This window comes from Nelumbo lutea, chromosome 1 (genome assembly GCF_056320005.1).
Source record: "Nelumbo lutea isolate HS-2025 chromosome 1, American lotus-T2T, whole genome shotgun sequence".
In the NCBI taxonomy this organism is placed as follows: domain Eukaryota; kingdom Viridiplantae; phylum Streptophyta; class Magnoliopsida; order Proteales; family Nelumbonaceae; genus Nelumbo; species Nelumbo lutea.
Window position 1 is genome coordinate 193,774,844 of NC_142684.1, and position 14,145 is coordinate 193,788,988.

Sequence of the window (14,145 nt, forward strand, 5' to 3'; positions counted from 1 at the left end):
TTGATTACCCTTGCTTTTATTTTCTTTCTCTATTTTTTATTTTCAGTAGTTCTTATTATTGGATTTGAATTTCGGTTGTCCAAATAATTAAGGAAGGTTATAGTTCTAATACTTATTTTGTTAAATCCTCATGGGAACGATATTTTTATACTACTTGATAACTAGTGCACTTGCTAGGGTCATAATCATAGCTATCAGAGCCTCCGAACTCGGTTTAGTAGACTTTTCTCTCTCTTCTTTTTTTTTTGAATGTACAAATTAACCTTTTGAAGTAATGGAACACAACTCTTCTTTTCTTCACCTCGCATGCAACAAGGATAAGATTTGTAAACTTAGTTAATAAGGCTTATTGAGTTCGTCCAATCCGGGCGGCACAAGGATAAGACTTGCGGATGTGCAGCGTGATCCCAAAGAGCTTGGAGACAATTGGCTAGCTTCTAGAAGTTTGCTACATGTCACCTCGGCAGGCCGAGCCATAACGAGCTGCTCGGACCTTGGTCTTGGTCAAGGTGCTCGAGGTACCTGAGTTGACCTGGCTCGCTGAGGTGGCATGGAATGCCGAGTCATCGTCCAATTAGTAGGTTGCTTCCACGTGTCCAGATGTTAATAGGTCGAGCCAAATTACCCCTCATGAAGGAGGAAGAGGGAGTTTGAGTTGATTTAATATATTTTTTGTCTTTTTGTATTTGGTTCAACTGGATTCCAGTTGCTAATGGTAGAAAACCCGTTAAACAAAACCAAAATTCAAAATGCTATGTGGTAGCTCCTTATTGGTGGGTTGACGTATCCAGTGCAAATGCGGACTCATTACTGAGGATAAGATATACAAAAAAGTACAAATAGGCCTAATGCAGATTTCTGAATTTCACTACAAATCTATAAGCACTCAAAAGTTCAAAAACCCACACTCCTCCAAGAGTTGTCATTGTTGCCTTCCATCTCTATCTATCACCTGGCCGACTAGCTTGCCCACTCACGTAGTGGCAGAGGGAGAGATTCAAGGGCCATATGATAATAGTTGAAGTGGCTGGATTATTGAAACACTTGTTGCTTTTGTAGGAAGTGTATATGGATACTGTTTATAACAAAAGGAGGATAGAAATGTAACTTCTAAGAGAAAATAATTCAGTTGTAACAAATTAAAGAAATCTGATAGAAAAATAATGTAATTATAAAAAATAAAGTAGAAAACCATCAATAGCAAGCAAAGTTAGAAAAGTAAGAAAATGGAAAAAATTGGACCTATTGGTTTAAGCGTGTCTAAGACAATCTTCTTAAACAATTTTTTTTTTGAAGGCTTCAATCATGTTTTATTCATTCAAGAGATTGACACAAATAGATGCCATCATCGCCAAGTAAAGTTCAGAGACAAATTCTCAAGAAGAACAAAGCAAAGAAATGGATGTAGGAAAATCGGAAGAACTTCTGCAACCAAAGCAAGATGACTTAACATCACAAACAAAAGTGGATAAATACATCTCCAAACCATCGTAATTGGCGAGCAAACTGACGAGCAATTTCCAATTAAAATGAAAACTGGTAGAGGAGGTTACAAAGCCACAAGTTATGACCTGTAACTTAAACAAAATTTCACCTCCTATGGATCAAGTTTGTTGCATACTATTTATGTAGGCATATTTCTTTAGGAATCAACAACTTTTGTTGCTCCTAGTAACCGTGCACTTGGTGCAGCAATCTTCTAATTTGGTTTATGCAATCCAACTTAATTGATTCAATGCATAAGAATGTGAAAATGCCAAAACAAATGTAAGAAAGGAGTAGGAGAGAAGGATATTATTTCTTGTGTTTTGAGTCTCTAAGTATATATAGATCCAATGGCACCTTATGAGAAAAAGGCGCTAAACAAAGAAAAGGCAACTGTGAAAGGTTACCAAGGCTGCGTTTGGTTGGAGTGCAAATTTGAACCGTTATAAATTTGCACTCTGGTTCAGATTTGCATCCGTTTGGTTAGGTTCCAATAAAACATTGATTTTCGATGCAAATTTGTATATTTTCTTTGTATCGAAAAGAGGAGAAAATATTGCTTTTTAAAAACGAAAAAAAAAATTTGCTCCTATGCAAATTTGTATACAAAATTTGTATTGTGGTTGCATCAGTTTTGAGTTTTTTTTTCTCCAAAACCCTCGAAGAAAAAGACAGACAGAGGAGAACGGCGAGCGACTTTCAACTGCGAGCAACTCTGACTGCGAAGTAAAGGTAGCTGCGAGCGACTGTGTAGAAACGGAGTAGACAGAAGAGAAACGGAGTAAAAGGGGAGTAGAACAACTCTGAACGACTCTGAACTGCCTTCGTTTTCACAGAGGTAATCCGATCTACCTTCATTTTCCGATTAGCTTCAATCTACTTTGTTGTTTGTTCGGTTTTCCTTTGAGAGAATCTTAACCTCTTCGTTTTTAGGTCGTGTTCGATCCGTTTTTCCATTTGTTGGATTTTCCGTTTTAAGAGAGAATCCTAACCTCTTCATTTCTAGGTAATGTTCCATCTACCTTGCTATCTACTTCATTTTTCCATTGGTTTCATTCTGCTTTCTACCTCATCTTGCTTCCCTTCATACTTGGCACCAGATTATGTCATCTCCTTCTAATTACTAATTAGGCTGCCTAGCTTTATGTTTTGACATATTCCAGTTTGTATTTGGGGGCAATTGTTTCTATGTTGGTACTGTTTCTTTCAATACGGTGGTGATATCCCTTGCAAATTGAAATTAAAGAGTCGTTGCCATAAAAAAAAGAGTCGTTAATCTGACCGATTTTATTAATATATATTACAGGCTGAAAAGAATGCTAGAGAGTGAAGGATAAGTTCTTGCTTGTCTGTTTTTCTTTTTGGAATGCTAGAGTTGTTGCTTGCCTGTTGATTTATTTTTGTTTAGTTTGACTGATATGTGTGAGGGTGATATTCGTATTCCTTTTTGATTGATTAAGTTCATTGGAATGTTTGGTGTTGGTGGGTTTTTCTCACTTTCGAAGGGGCGGGCTGTTCTTGGGAATCCAAAGATTTATTGCTGATCGATAGGAAGTTATCAGTTCAGATCTTATACCGAATTAGAATGGTGGGAATGAGTTTAATTTTTGCAATATATCTACTTTCTTTGATTACTTCATCCACCACCCTTAATCCTAATTAATAATATCAGGTTATATATTTCCTTGTGGGAACCAATTGGCCTGTACAGCTTCTGGATCTTATGTTTACAACAAATTAAACCTCAACCCCATTTATTATATCATTGTTCTAAGTGGATCTGTCATCTCCTTCTAATTACTAATTTGGATGCCTAGCTTTATGTTTTGACATATTTTAGTCTGTTTTGGATGCAATATCTATAGTTGGCAAAATAAACCTGCCTGTATGTTTAAAGCTGCATAATCCCAAATAAATTTTCAATAATTCAATTGAAACTTTATCACATTCTTGTTGCCCTTGATTGAAATATTACAAATTGAATAATTTAGCATTCTATCATACCGTTGTCATTAGGAGGTCTGAATATTCATGTTTCTTCTGCTACATGTAGCTACAACAATTTAGAGTAGTTTTTTTTTTTCCAGCACTTATCTAGCCTCTAAGCATAAAAGATCAATTTTAACAGAAGTCTTTAACATAAACTTTAGAGATTTTAGAAAAACAATAAATAAAGATTTGTAGGTACAGCAATTTAGCTTTAATAGCTAATTAGCTTTAAGCTGTTAAAGTTGATCTTATTGGTTTTCATCTTCCTGAAATCAATAATAAATGCTTTTCACTCTATGTCAAATCGTCAGTTACTTTCCTTTGGGCAGCTTATTAACTCCTTTGTGCACTTTTTGCCCATGACTACAATTAGTTTTTTCCCTCTGTTTTGGTTATTTTGTTCTGAAGAAGACAAAACAATTTGCTTTCCTAATAGTTGACAATGATCTTGCTAACATGACTGAAATCAAACTCCTAAAATATGCTAGAAGGAAAGGAGTAGTATCCATAACTTTGCATTTCATATAAATTTTGTTGCCTGTACGTGTTCTTTTGGTTAGGAAGCTTTCATACTTCAGAATTAACTTTTTCTTTTGTTAGTTATTTGGATTTTTTAATTAGAGAAATGTTAAAAATCCAGTTGCCTAATCTCTTTTAATGGTAATGTCAATCCAAATAGCACTATTTAAGTTGTGCCATTTTAAGTTGTACTTTGAGAAAAAATTATGTCAATATTTCATTAAATTTAGTAGTAATTTTCTACACGGTGACATGTTTTGTAGGGGTTGATTATGCTGATAAGTTTTGATGAAGTTCTATTTTGTAGGTAGACTCTGTAGAGGGTCCAATGCCACAGACAAGATTTGTTCTCCACATACCAGGGCCACACATTGACAAAGATGGTGCATTGCAGATGCTTGTTAGTCATTTTTCTTTTTGCTAATAGATGTAGTTACATCTGGATAAGGTTTCATTTTTTTCATAGAGAACTAAATTAGACATGTCATCATGAACACATGTGCATTTTCTAGGGACGTTCCCATTGGCATGGCCATTTTCCACTATATATTTGTCCTAAGATTGCAAGTTTATAATGAAAAAAGAAGTTGCTTGCTTAAAATTTCTTCTGGTGGTAGTTGGTACTGATTGATAGGAAGGATGAAAATGTTAGTAATGGGAGTAAGTCATAAACAGGTGAAAAGTAAAATTTTACTTGTTAAAGTGATACATGAATCCAAATTAATAGCATCAGGAAAGACTGCTCTACTGAATGCAAAATAAACAAGGTAAATTTGGTTAGCTGAGAGGTTATGATGGGCATGCTGGTGCAAAGTTTGGCTGCTTCTATATTCTACCTAGCATTTTTTAGTAGCATCTACTTCAACAGAGGAAAGAACAAGCAGTACAATGTCTCTTGCACCTTTCCTAATAATACTATGATGTTCAGGCTAGACTTCCTCCCGCCAAGGTTGCCATTATACATAAATTTCTTGTTGTCTTGCTCCCTACAATGAACAATAGGAAATAAGGAATAACTTATATGCTTGGATTGCTATTGCTATCTGCGTGTACCCATAATTGTTCAATTACATATACTTGAGTGACATGACATCTATTGGGTATTGAGATATTAGATCCGATTTTTAATCTGATTGGGTTTTTGGTGGACTGGTTAGAGGTTCCACATGTAAATATGCTACATTCAACTCAGAAGTTTTTAATCTAGTAGTTAATGATGTGAAGTGATGGGAGAATGAGAATATGAGGGACTGAATATGACATTACTGCTAGCAGGGTGATGGGAATGGGCTAGTTTTCTCAGCCAAGCTAGGTGGCTCTAGATATACGGCTGCAGCATTCTTGGCACTGAGGGAGGCAGAGGGGCTAGTGACGATATCAGTAGCAGTGGATGCTTCTTGTGAAGGTGCTAGAGGGTCTGGAAACGAACAGTTGGAGAGGAAGGGGTGGACATAGTTTCACTTTAGACCAACATGGCAGGATGAATGGAAGGGAGGGGAGTCCAGAGTTGGGGAACTGATTTTGAGCGGTTCACAACAAGAAAAGAATAGGAAGGGGCAGTGGGGCACTCAAGGGAGTACTAACTGAGAAATCTGTTGGGAGCAGGAAGGACCGAAGGATAGTGTTGAAGAAATTGTGAGAAAGAAGATATTGTGGGGACTTTATTGCTGCTCAATTGGTGGGATCTCTGACTCACCGGAGTAGAGACCTGGGATAAAATCCCTCTGTCACCAGGGTTGGGGGGTGAAGGGGGGGGGATGGGCAACTCCCTCTTGTGTAACGCCATGAAGCAAAAAATAAGTGAACTTTATTGCTAAGAAGTAAAAGGAGATAAGTTTGTTGTTTCTAGAGGGAGAAGTCATGGGTTGCAGTGGTGGAATATGTCAACTGGGGTTTGGGATTTGAAGGTGGGTTCATGTAATGCAGGTTGAGGTTAGTGGTTGCAGTTTATTGCCTTTTCTTTTCTTTTTTTCTTTCTTTCTATGTGCAGCATGGTGTGGTGTTGAGTCTTTTGGCTGGCTTCTGGGTAATGAGTTCCCTTGTACACTAGGACTTCTGGGCCTCTTTATTAGAGTACCAAGTAGCCAAGCACCTGTTATATTTCTTCTTATTTGTGCTGCCTCTCCTTTTATATGCAACTTGTGTAGTTTTGTTTTTGTTTTCTGGCAAAAGTTATGTTATCAACCAAGAAGAAAATGTGAAATGGGTCATATTTTTCATTTTACACTTAGTCAAATAAATTTATGCCAATAGATATAGATTGACAAGTACTTGTAATTGAGTTCCTATGCCAATAGATATAGATTGACAAGTACTTGTAATTGAGTTCCTACTTCAGTATGATGTCTTTGCTTAGATTTTTATGGTTTCAATATGAAGAAGCTAGTTGTGGAAGGCAACCCATCAACCTTGATTGTTGGGTAAGAAGAGTGAAAAGAACATGCATATTACCCAATATCTTTGTGAAAGTTCAAATGTTAGTTTTCTCCTAGAACACTTGTTTCATGCATTCTTATGCCCACAGCTAATATGGTAGAAAATGGTGTTCATATTTATATCATGTCTAGTGTGAAATCATCTTAGAAGCAATGATACATGGTTACTGAAGTCTTTATAACATATTAATGCTTTTGCATATGTATGTACTGAAGGAATTTGGCTGCATAGATGCTGATCTTGTAGTTCAAATCAAGGGACGTGTTGCTTGTGAAATGAATTCTAGAGAAGAGTTGATATGCACAGAGTGTTTGTTCGAAAACCAACTGGATGATCTAGAACCAGAAGAAGTTGTATCTTATGTCTGTCTTTGTATTTCAACAGAAGAACCAGAAGAAGCTGAGCCTATTCTTACTTTCAAAAATGCATTCAACAAGAGATTTGCTAGATTCTGTAATTTCAAAAAGAAGTCTTTAACAAAAGGATTTTTGTTATTTTTATATTTATTTAATGGTCTGTTATTTTTTATATTTGTTTAATGGTGGGAATAGCTGGAAAACCATTTGGTAGAAAGGAACATTGTATTTGCATTGATGAAAATGCCAAACATCCACAAAAATTGCATCCTTATTTGCATGGGTGCAAAGTGGATGTATAATCTTGAACCACTTTGCACTTACATGAACCAAACATTTTTGTTTTGCACTCTACAAATTTGTATTTGTACTCCAACCAAACACAGCCCAAATTTCAAATCAAAAGATACTTAACAAATAAAAGGTTCCAAAGGAAGAATTGCTAACCAAAAGGCACTAAAAGACATTTAAAGGACACCCGTAAACAAAGAGGCACTTTAGTGAAAGGTCACTGATTTAAATTAAAATACATACTTAAAGAAACTTTAAATGAAAATACACTCTCAATTGAAAAGTTATTTAGAGAAAGAAATGTCACTTAAATTTTAAATTTAAAATAAAAAATATCTAAAAGAAATTTGGACAAATTACATATGTTAGAATTTTTAAGTATGTGAAAAAATAAAAAGATAAAAGTACCATTATAAAACACTTGAATTACATAGACTAAAAATAAAACAGGTTTGTCTAAATTATTGAGATAGTGAGCTCTTAAAGCTGAAGTACTTGGGTAGATCACTTTATCCTTAAATACTTAATTTATTAATTATTATTTAATTATCTAAATGATTAAAAGACAGCAATAAATCTAAGCATCCAACAACTTCATCCGTTGCCAACGGCCCTAAATAGACAACGCACAGGCTTAGAGAGAGACAACATGCACACATACATATAGGGGTGCAACTTGGGCGGGCCCAATTCTAGCTCGAATTGGCTCAACCTGGAATTTTACATGGGTTGGGCTTGGATTTTTGGTTTTTGGGTTGGGTTTGGATCTAAGAAGTCGGGTTTTTTTTTTTTTTATGGTTTGGGCTCGGGCCTAATCCTTAGGTAGCTTGAACCCGGCCCGAGCCTAATCCAATTATATACATTTATACATATATATATATATATATATATATATATGTGTGTGTGTGTGTGTGTATATATGTAAATGTTGCATACATATTTACACATATATACTTACATATTTGTATATATTACATTTATATAGATATTTTGCATACATATTTACATGCATGTATAAATATATGTTTATTTTTTTGCATAAATACATTTACATATGTATAATTTTAATGTGACCAACCTGAGCCCGGCTCAGGCCCGAGCCCAACCCAAGTGCATCAAATTACAAGGCAGGTTGGGCTCGGGTTGGAAAAATTGGGTTTGACCTCAGACTTCGGCCTTAAGCCCAAATTTTAGGGCCGGGCCTGGGTTGATCATAAACCAGGCACAACCCACCCGACTTGTATCCCTACATAAATACATAGACGGAGAGCAAGTTCCAATCTCCACCATACCTCAGTGGGTGGTGTATAATTTTGGACAAGCCAAATTGTAAAATATATACAATTGAACTACCCTCTAAATTTAATAGCCTTTTTTACTTTTTAGGCGCAAATTGGAAGGAGTATAAATACAAATATATAGAATGCAAAACTATATATTTTTTATTATTTTGTATGTATTTATATTATACATATTTGTATTTATATTCCTTCAAAACTAAGCTTTATGGACAGAATTGATTGTTTGACTATGATAAAATCGTTGTCCAATTTTTTCTCTATCCACTCTTAGACATGGAAATACAGAAAGGCTGGGTTCCACGCCAAATTTGAAGTAAGCCGTTTTATCCTTTGTAGTTTTGAATTTTGATGAATATCCCTCTGAAAGGTATGAATGATCATTTCAGCCCAGCCCTGTCCGGCTCAGAAATTCCGGGCTTGGGCCTGGGTTTTATGCTCAGGCCCAGCCTGGGCCTGGGCCCACATCAGGCCCACAAATTTTAGGGCTGGGTTTGGGCTTAGTACTTCAAGCCTAGCCCGGCCCTTATATATTTAAACTTACATATTTTGTGTATAATGTTTACATATCTATACATGTTATTTTACATTAGATTATATATTTTATATACAAATATTATAACATGACATGTATAATTTATATTATATGTAATATTTATATTATATAATGTATAAAATAAGTTTATATGCATGTTATATCGTTTAACATAAAATATTATAGACATGTAATGTTTTATATATGAAAGGCATTGGCCCAAATCAGGCCCAACTCGGCCTGGGCCCATGTAGACCTGGGCTAGGGCTTATGTTTCAGGCCCAAAACCCCGGGCCGGGACTAGGCCTAAGCTATAACCCTTATCATAAGTGCAAAGCCCGGCCTGGCCCGACCCATGGTCACCCCTAGGTATGATACGGGAAAATGGCTTTGACCAATCAACACCCCTATCAAATTTCAACGAACACCACCTGAATGGTTAAACACTTGATACCGGCTCATTGGTTATTATTATTATTATTATTTTTGGTATGTGTCAAAATATCATAGTTGAAGTTGATCTAGGCAGGGTTGGATTGGACTTTATGAACCTAGTCCCACTATAAGGCCTATTCTTGAGTTGAGTCCAGCCCTAATATAAAGCCTAACTTGATATATGTTATGCAATATTGGTTTACATACCTTAGTGTTCATAAAACCAATAAAATTTATCTTAATATTTATTAATATATAAATTTTAATAATCAATTTTAGCATTCAGTAAGAAGAAAAAGTTTACTTAAAGATAAAAATGCATATAATTATGACAAACAAATAGAATAAAGCATAATGATGGACTTGTGGTCATTACAAACTAAGAACAACAGATACAAGCCCGAAACAGGTCCTAAAATCCCATGCATTCCATGTATTGGACCTTCAGCCGAATTGTAGGTAGACCTATTCATGGGCCGAGCCAAGCCGGGCTTTTACTCTTCATAAACATGATTTTGTTAGGCCCAAGCTCGAGCCCGGCCTGACCAACAGACCTACAAAATGGGCTCGAGTCTGGCCCTAATAAAAAGCCCGAAGCTCAACCTAGCAAAAGAAAGATCTCACTACCGGTGACTATGTTCGCCGATTTTAAGTTCACGTCTGAGAGAGAGAGAGAGAGAGAGAGAGAGGATTCACCACTGCCGCCGGTACTCAATTCGCGGTGAGATGCAATTTTGATAGTGAAAAGTGGAGTCAGTTCGCGTCTTAGAGAGAGAGAGAGGACTCACCGCCACTGCCGGTGCCTGTGTTCACTACCTTGCCGGTGTTTGAGATTTGAAAGAGAAGAAGTGAGAAGGGGAACGAGAGAGGGAGAAAGAGAAAGAGAAGACTTACTGCCAATCTGTCGGAGTTGTTGTGCCGGTAAATGTTCGCCAATTCTGTAGCTGCTTGAGAGTGTAAGGAGGATGTGAAGAGAAGAGAGGTTCGACACTAGGCACTGGGCAGTTTAGCTAACTAGAAAAGTGGAAAGAGATGAATGAGAAGGGTTACTTAGATATTAGGATTTTGGGGTTTAGTCTATAGGTCGGGCCGGGCCGGGCTATTTTGGTAAATCTCGAGCCCAACTCAAATTTATTGCGGGCCTAGCTTTTTGGCCCAAGGTCAAGCCCACGGGCTCATTTGCATGTTCAAGTCCGTCTGGGGGCTGGGTCAGGCCGTCGGGCCACCCAGCCCATGAACAGGTCTAATCGTAGGTATCAATTGATACCTTGAGAAAGTTTGAACCTTGGGCTCTATTTGGAATGAGTAGAAATATAAATATGTAGAGTGTTAAACCTTGTATATTATATTATTTTCTATGTATTTGTACCGTACATATTTATATTTGTACTTACTCTAAACTGAGCCATTTAAATTTTAAATTATTTTATTTCCTCTGCACTTTCTTTTCGATTTTGCTCTTAGGATCATCTTTATTTTTCATTTTTTTCTGCCCTAGAGATTTTTCTAAATTGTGCTGTCTCGACCCTAGAATCACTAACTAGTACCCCATAGAATGGAATCAAACCTTCTAGGAGGAAATGGGAAAGTGGTGCAGATTATGAAAAGTTGAGAAAAGGAATAATGGATATTCGTTTTCTTTGTTTCAAATTATACCATCTGTAGCTGTCTCTAGTTCTTTTAGTTTTGGTACTTGAAAGCATTGCTTATTTTGTGCATTCCATTTTCATCTGCATTGCTCAACTCCTCCATCTATTTCATCCTTTTCTTCTGCTTTAAATATCACTAAAGTGTTCCTTTTCCTTTGAAATAACCCCAATTTGGCGTTGGGTGTCGTGAATACCTTGTATGGTAAACGGATGGAATGACACGTGGCCTCTTTATTTCTTCTACTTCTCAATGAAGACCCTTACTTAAAGACTTTGCTTTTCCCCAAGTGAAGCTACATCAAGAATTCTTTAATTACAAGGTACAAGGTGATAACTGATAAGGAATCGATTTTGGAGGACCTGGTGGCATTGAGTATAACCTCACAAAGCCTACAAGGGGATTGATTACATGCTCTACAATAAAAACACGGTCAAAATTCAGTTGTTAATAGCTTTCGCCCCTTAATTGTTAAAATAGAATGGGTTAGGGTTTGTTGCAATCTTTTTTTTCTCCCATCTTGCTTTTCAATGTTCCAGACAGATACTACGTACAGTCGTCTTGAACAGTTCATGAAGATGCTGCTGTCACCCATGACTGATTTTTCCACCGTAGAACTGAAATATAATCTTCTATTACCAGAACTCAACTGTACTAATAAATACGAAAATATATTAATTTGAGGGGGAAAAAAGGAAAGATGGTAGAGTGAATGACAAGGGATACGAGAGAAAAGAGTGTAGAAGAAGGCTGGAAAATCTGAACAATAGACAATGTTGTGGCAGAAGAAAATGGGTCCGATTCAGATGGGTGACGATCAAAATGCTTAGCAAAATAATATATGTATGAAACTGATGCTATTGGAAAATTAACTACATATATGTATGAAATTAAGTGACTGAATTCATAAGCACAACCTCGTAGGGTTAGAAAAGAGTACAACAATGTAGCAGAAACAAATGGAAAGATAAACGAGACAGAAAGTAAACACTTGTTTGCATGTTTTAGCCTGGTCTATTATCCTGATTAGGGATTCCTAGTTGAACATATACCAACTTTGCTTTACTAGGGATTTACGACATACATACAGAAAGAAAGAGAGAGAGTGATGAGAAATGCAGAGAAAGAAATTAGCTAGTACTAGTAGTGCATGGGCATGCAATTACTAGCAGTTGAGCATGAAATGTTTGGCGATATCCAGGGTGTTCATGGCCCTTCGAGGATCAATTAGATCGATGCCATGGAAACCAACATCATCAAACCGAGCCTCAACCTTCACCCCACGTTGCAATAGCTTCTCCACCAACTGCAGCTGCCGATCGATGGTTACTTCTCCACCGTAACCCCTCACCAAAACCTTTCCAATTGATCCAACCTTTTTGCTGAGATTGGCATCAAGCATGGGATTGCAATATTGGTGGTCTCGGTTGGCCCCGATGGGCAATGCCAACTCCCACATCAAATCAGTCACCTTTAAAGGGAGGATTTGATCATTGGCGTATTTCTTTTCCGATCGGGTTCTCTGGGTTCCGCCAAACACAGGCTGGTCCAACACAGTCCCGACGATTTTCAGAGGCTTAAGGTCCAAGTCTAAGGAGCGCAGCCTGGCATGGAAGGCAATGTTGCCACCAGTGCTCCACCCCGCAAGGAAACACCGAGAGAAGTCAGCAAAGTTTCTCAACCACGGATCGCCGTTGGGGATTATCGCCTGGTTCTTCACCCACACCAATGCATCCTCCGCGTCTTCATAGGCTGCCGGTAGCCGGTGCTCCGGAGGGAGACGAAAATTAACGGAGATGATGACTGCAGGTCCCATTCGTGCAAAACATTCGCAGAAGTCGTGGCAGAAGATGGTGTCCGCACTGTTAAGCACCCAGTTACCACCGTGAAAGTAAATAATCAGAGGAAGGCCTACCACGGTCTGATCATTGGCATGTGGGCTTACAGGTCGGAAAATACGCACCCAAGTGTTCCTTTCAGCATTCAGGGTCACATCTTTAGAGAGAACGTTTCGTCCGGAGACGGAGGCGGATGCCGCCGTTTTCGTATCGCTTACTGCTTCCACTTTATCCAGGGTTTTCAGTCTGGTTAGCGTACCGTCTGGGTTGAGCACTATACTTAAGTGCTCGTAGGGATCGATGGAGCATTTGGTTTCTTCCTCCTTCCATTCATTTGCCATTCTCACCGTTGATCATAGCGTTGTTTACTCTTGCTCCTGTAATTTGCACACACCCACAAACCTACGTTAAGACGAGACTCGAGAGACAGACAGAAAGAGAGAAAAATCTCAAACTTGATCGTTTCATCTGCTCCTTTTATGATGATAAGCATCGGAGAACCGTGACTATCGGTTTTGTCCACTTTGACCACCATAAACTTTCCGATGATAACTCATTAGCCCCCAATTTATGCTCAGTGCAAAACTATATATTTTGTATCTATTTATACCGTACATATTTGACAAACTGAGCCTTATTAATTTTGTCTCGTTTTTTTTTCTATTATTGGTAAAAGTCCATCAAAATGTTTTGAAAATATGTTAATAATTTTGCTTCGAATAGAACAAATCAGGGTGAACCTTGGATGGGTTCAGGTTCGGTTTTCTCAAAATTTGAATAGATCCAGCCGGAAAATCCGAACTATATATACTCTAATATATATATAATTGGTTTGTCTATGTCAGCAGCTCCGTGCACCGTGCAGGAAACCCCATTTTAATTTTCTGTTTTTTTTGCATTTTCTTATATTTTCAGGATGAATACATAAACTACTCTTATAGTTTAGTTAAGTAACTAAATACACCCCAACTCTTTGACTATTGTCTAATGCTATTCTTATCGTTTCAAAAAATTACCATTACCGTTAAAATATTAACTGAATGGCTGAAATGCCCGTTTTTCCCTCTCTTAAACACCTAAGTTTGCACCCATTTTCTGAGGCCCAATTCATTAATTATTTTCACCTCATTTTTTGTTTGTCCCCCCTCATCTCAGTCTTTACACATCTGTGACCGTTTTGTTCATCATCTTCTCTGACAAAGAACAAAGAAACACCCAACTGTGATGAAGCCACTTTTCTTTTTCTTTGTATATCCTCATTCAGTTAAGTCATTCTCATATCCCTTCGCCCTTGATCCCTTAAAACATAAGGGAGG

General features: G+C 37.4%; 1 protein-coding gene and 1 long non-coding RNA gene across 2 annotated transcripts; one reads left to right on the plus strand and one right to left on the minus strand.

Annotated features, from left to right (window-relative positions):
- Window positions 1–1,855: 1,855 nt before the first annotated feature.
- LOC148880122 (uncharacterized) lies at window positions 1,856–7,094 on the plus strand. Its single transcript, XR_016104479.1, has 4 exons — window positions 1,856–2,323; window positions 2,419–2,491; window positions 4,301–4,393; window positions 6,645–7,094. It is a non-coding gene; the product is annotated as an uncharacterized LOC148880122 (long non-coding RNA).
- Window positions 7,095–11,872: 4,778 nt separating this feature from the next.
- Window positions 11,873–13,283, minus strand: LOC148880123 (putative carboxylesterase 9). Its single transcript, XM_088961957.1, has one exon. The coding sequence runs from the start codon at window positions 13,168–13,170 to the stop codon at window positions 12,157–12,159; it is 1,014 nt and encodes a 337-aa protein (XP_088818083.1). The 5' UTR covers window positions 13,171–13,283; the 3' UTR covers window positions 11,873–12,156.
- Window positions 13,284–14,145: the final 862 nt, after the last annotated feature.

Excerpts from the sequence above, each read along its gene's own strand:
- LOC148880123 (XM_088961957.1), bottom strand. The coding sequence starts at position 13,170 with ATGGCAAATGAATGGAAGGAGGAAGAAACCAAATGCTCCATCGATCCC.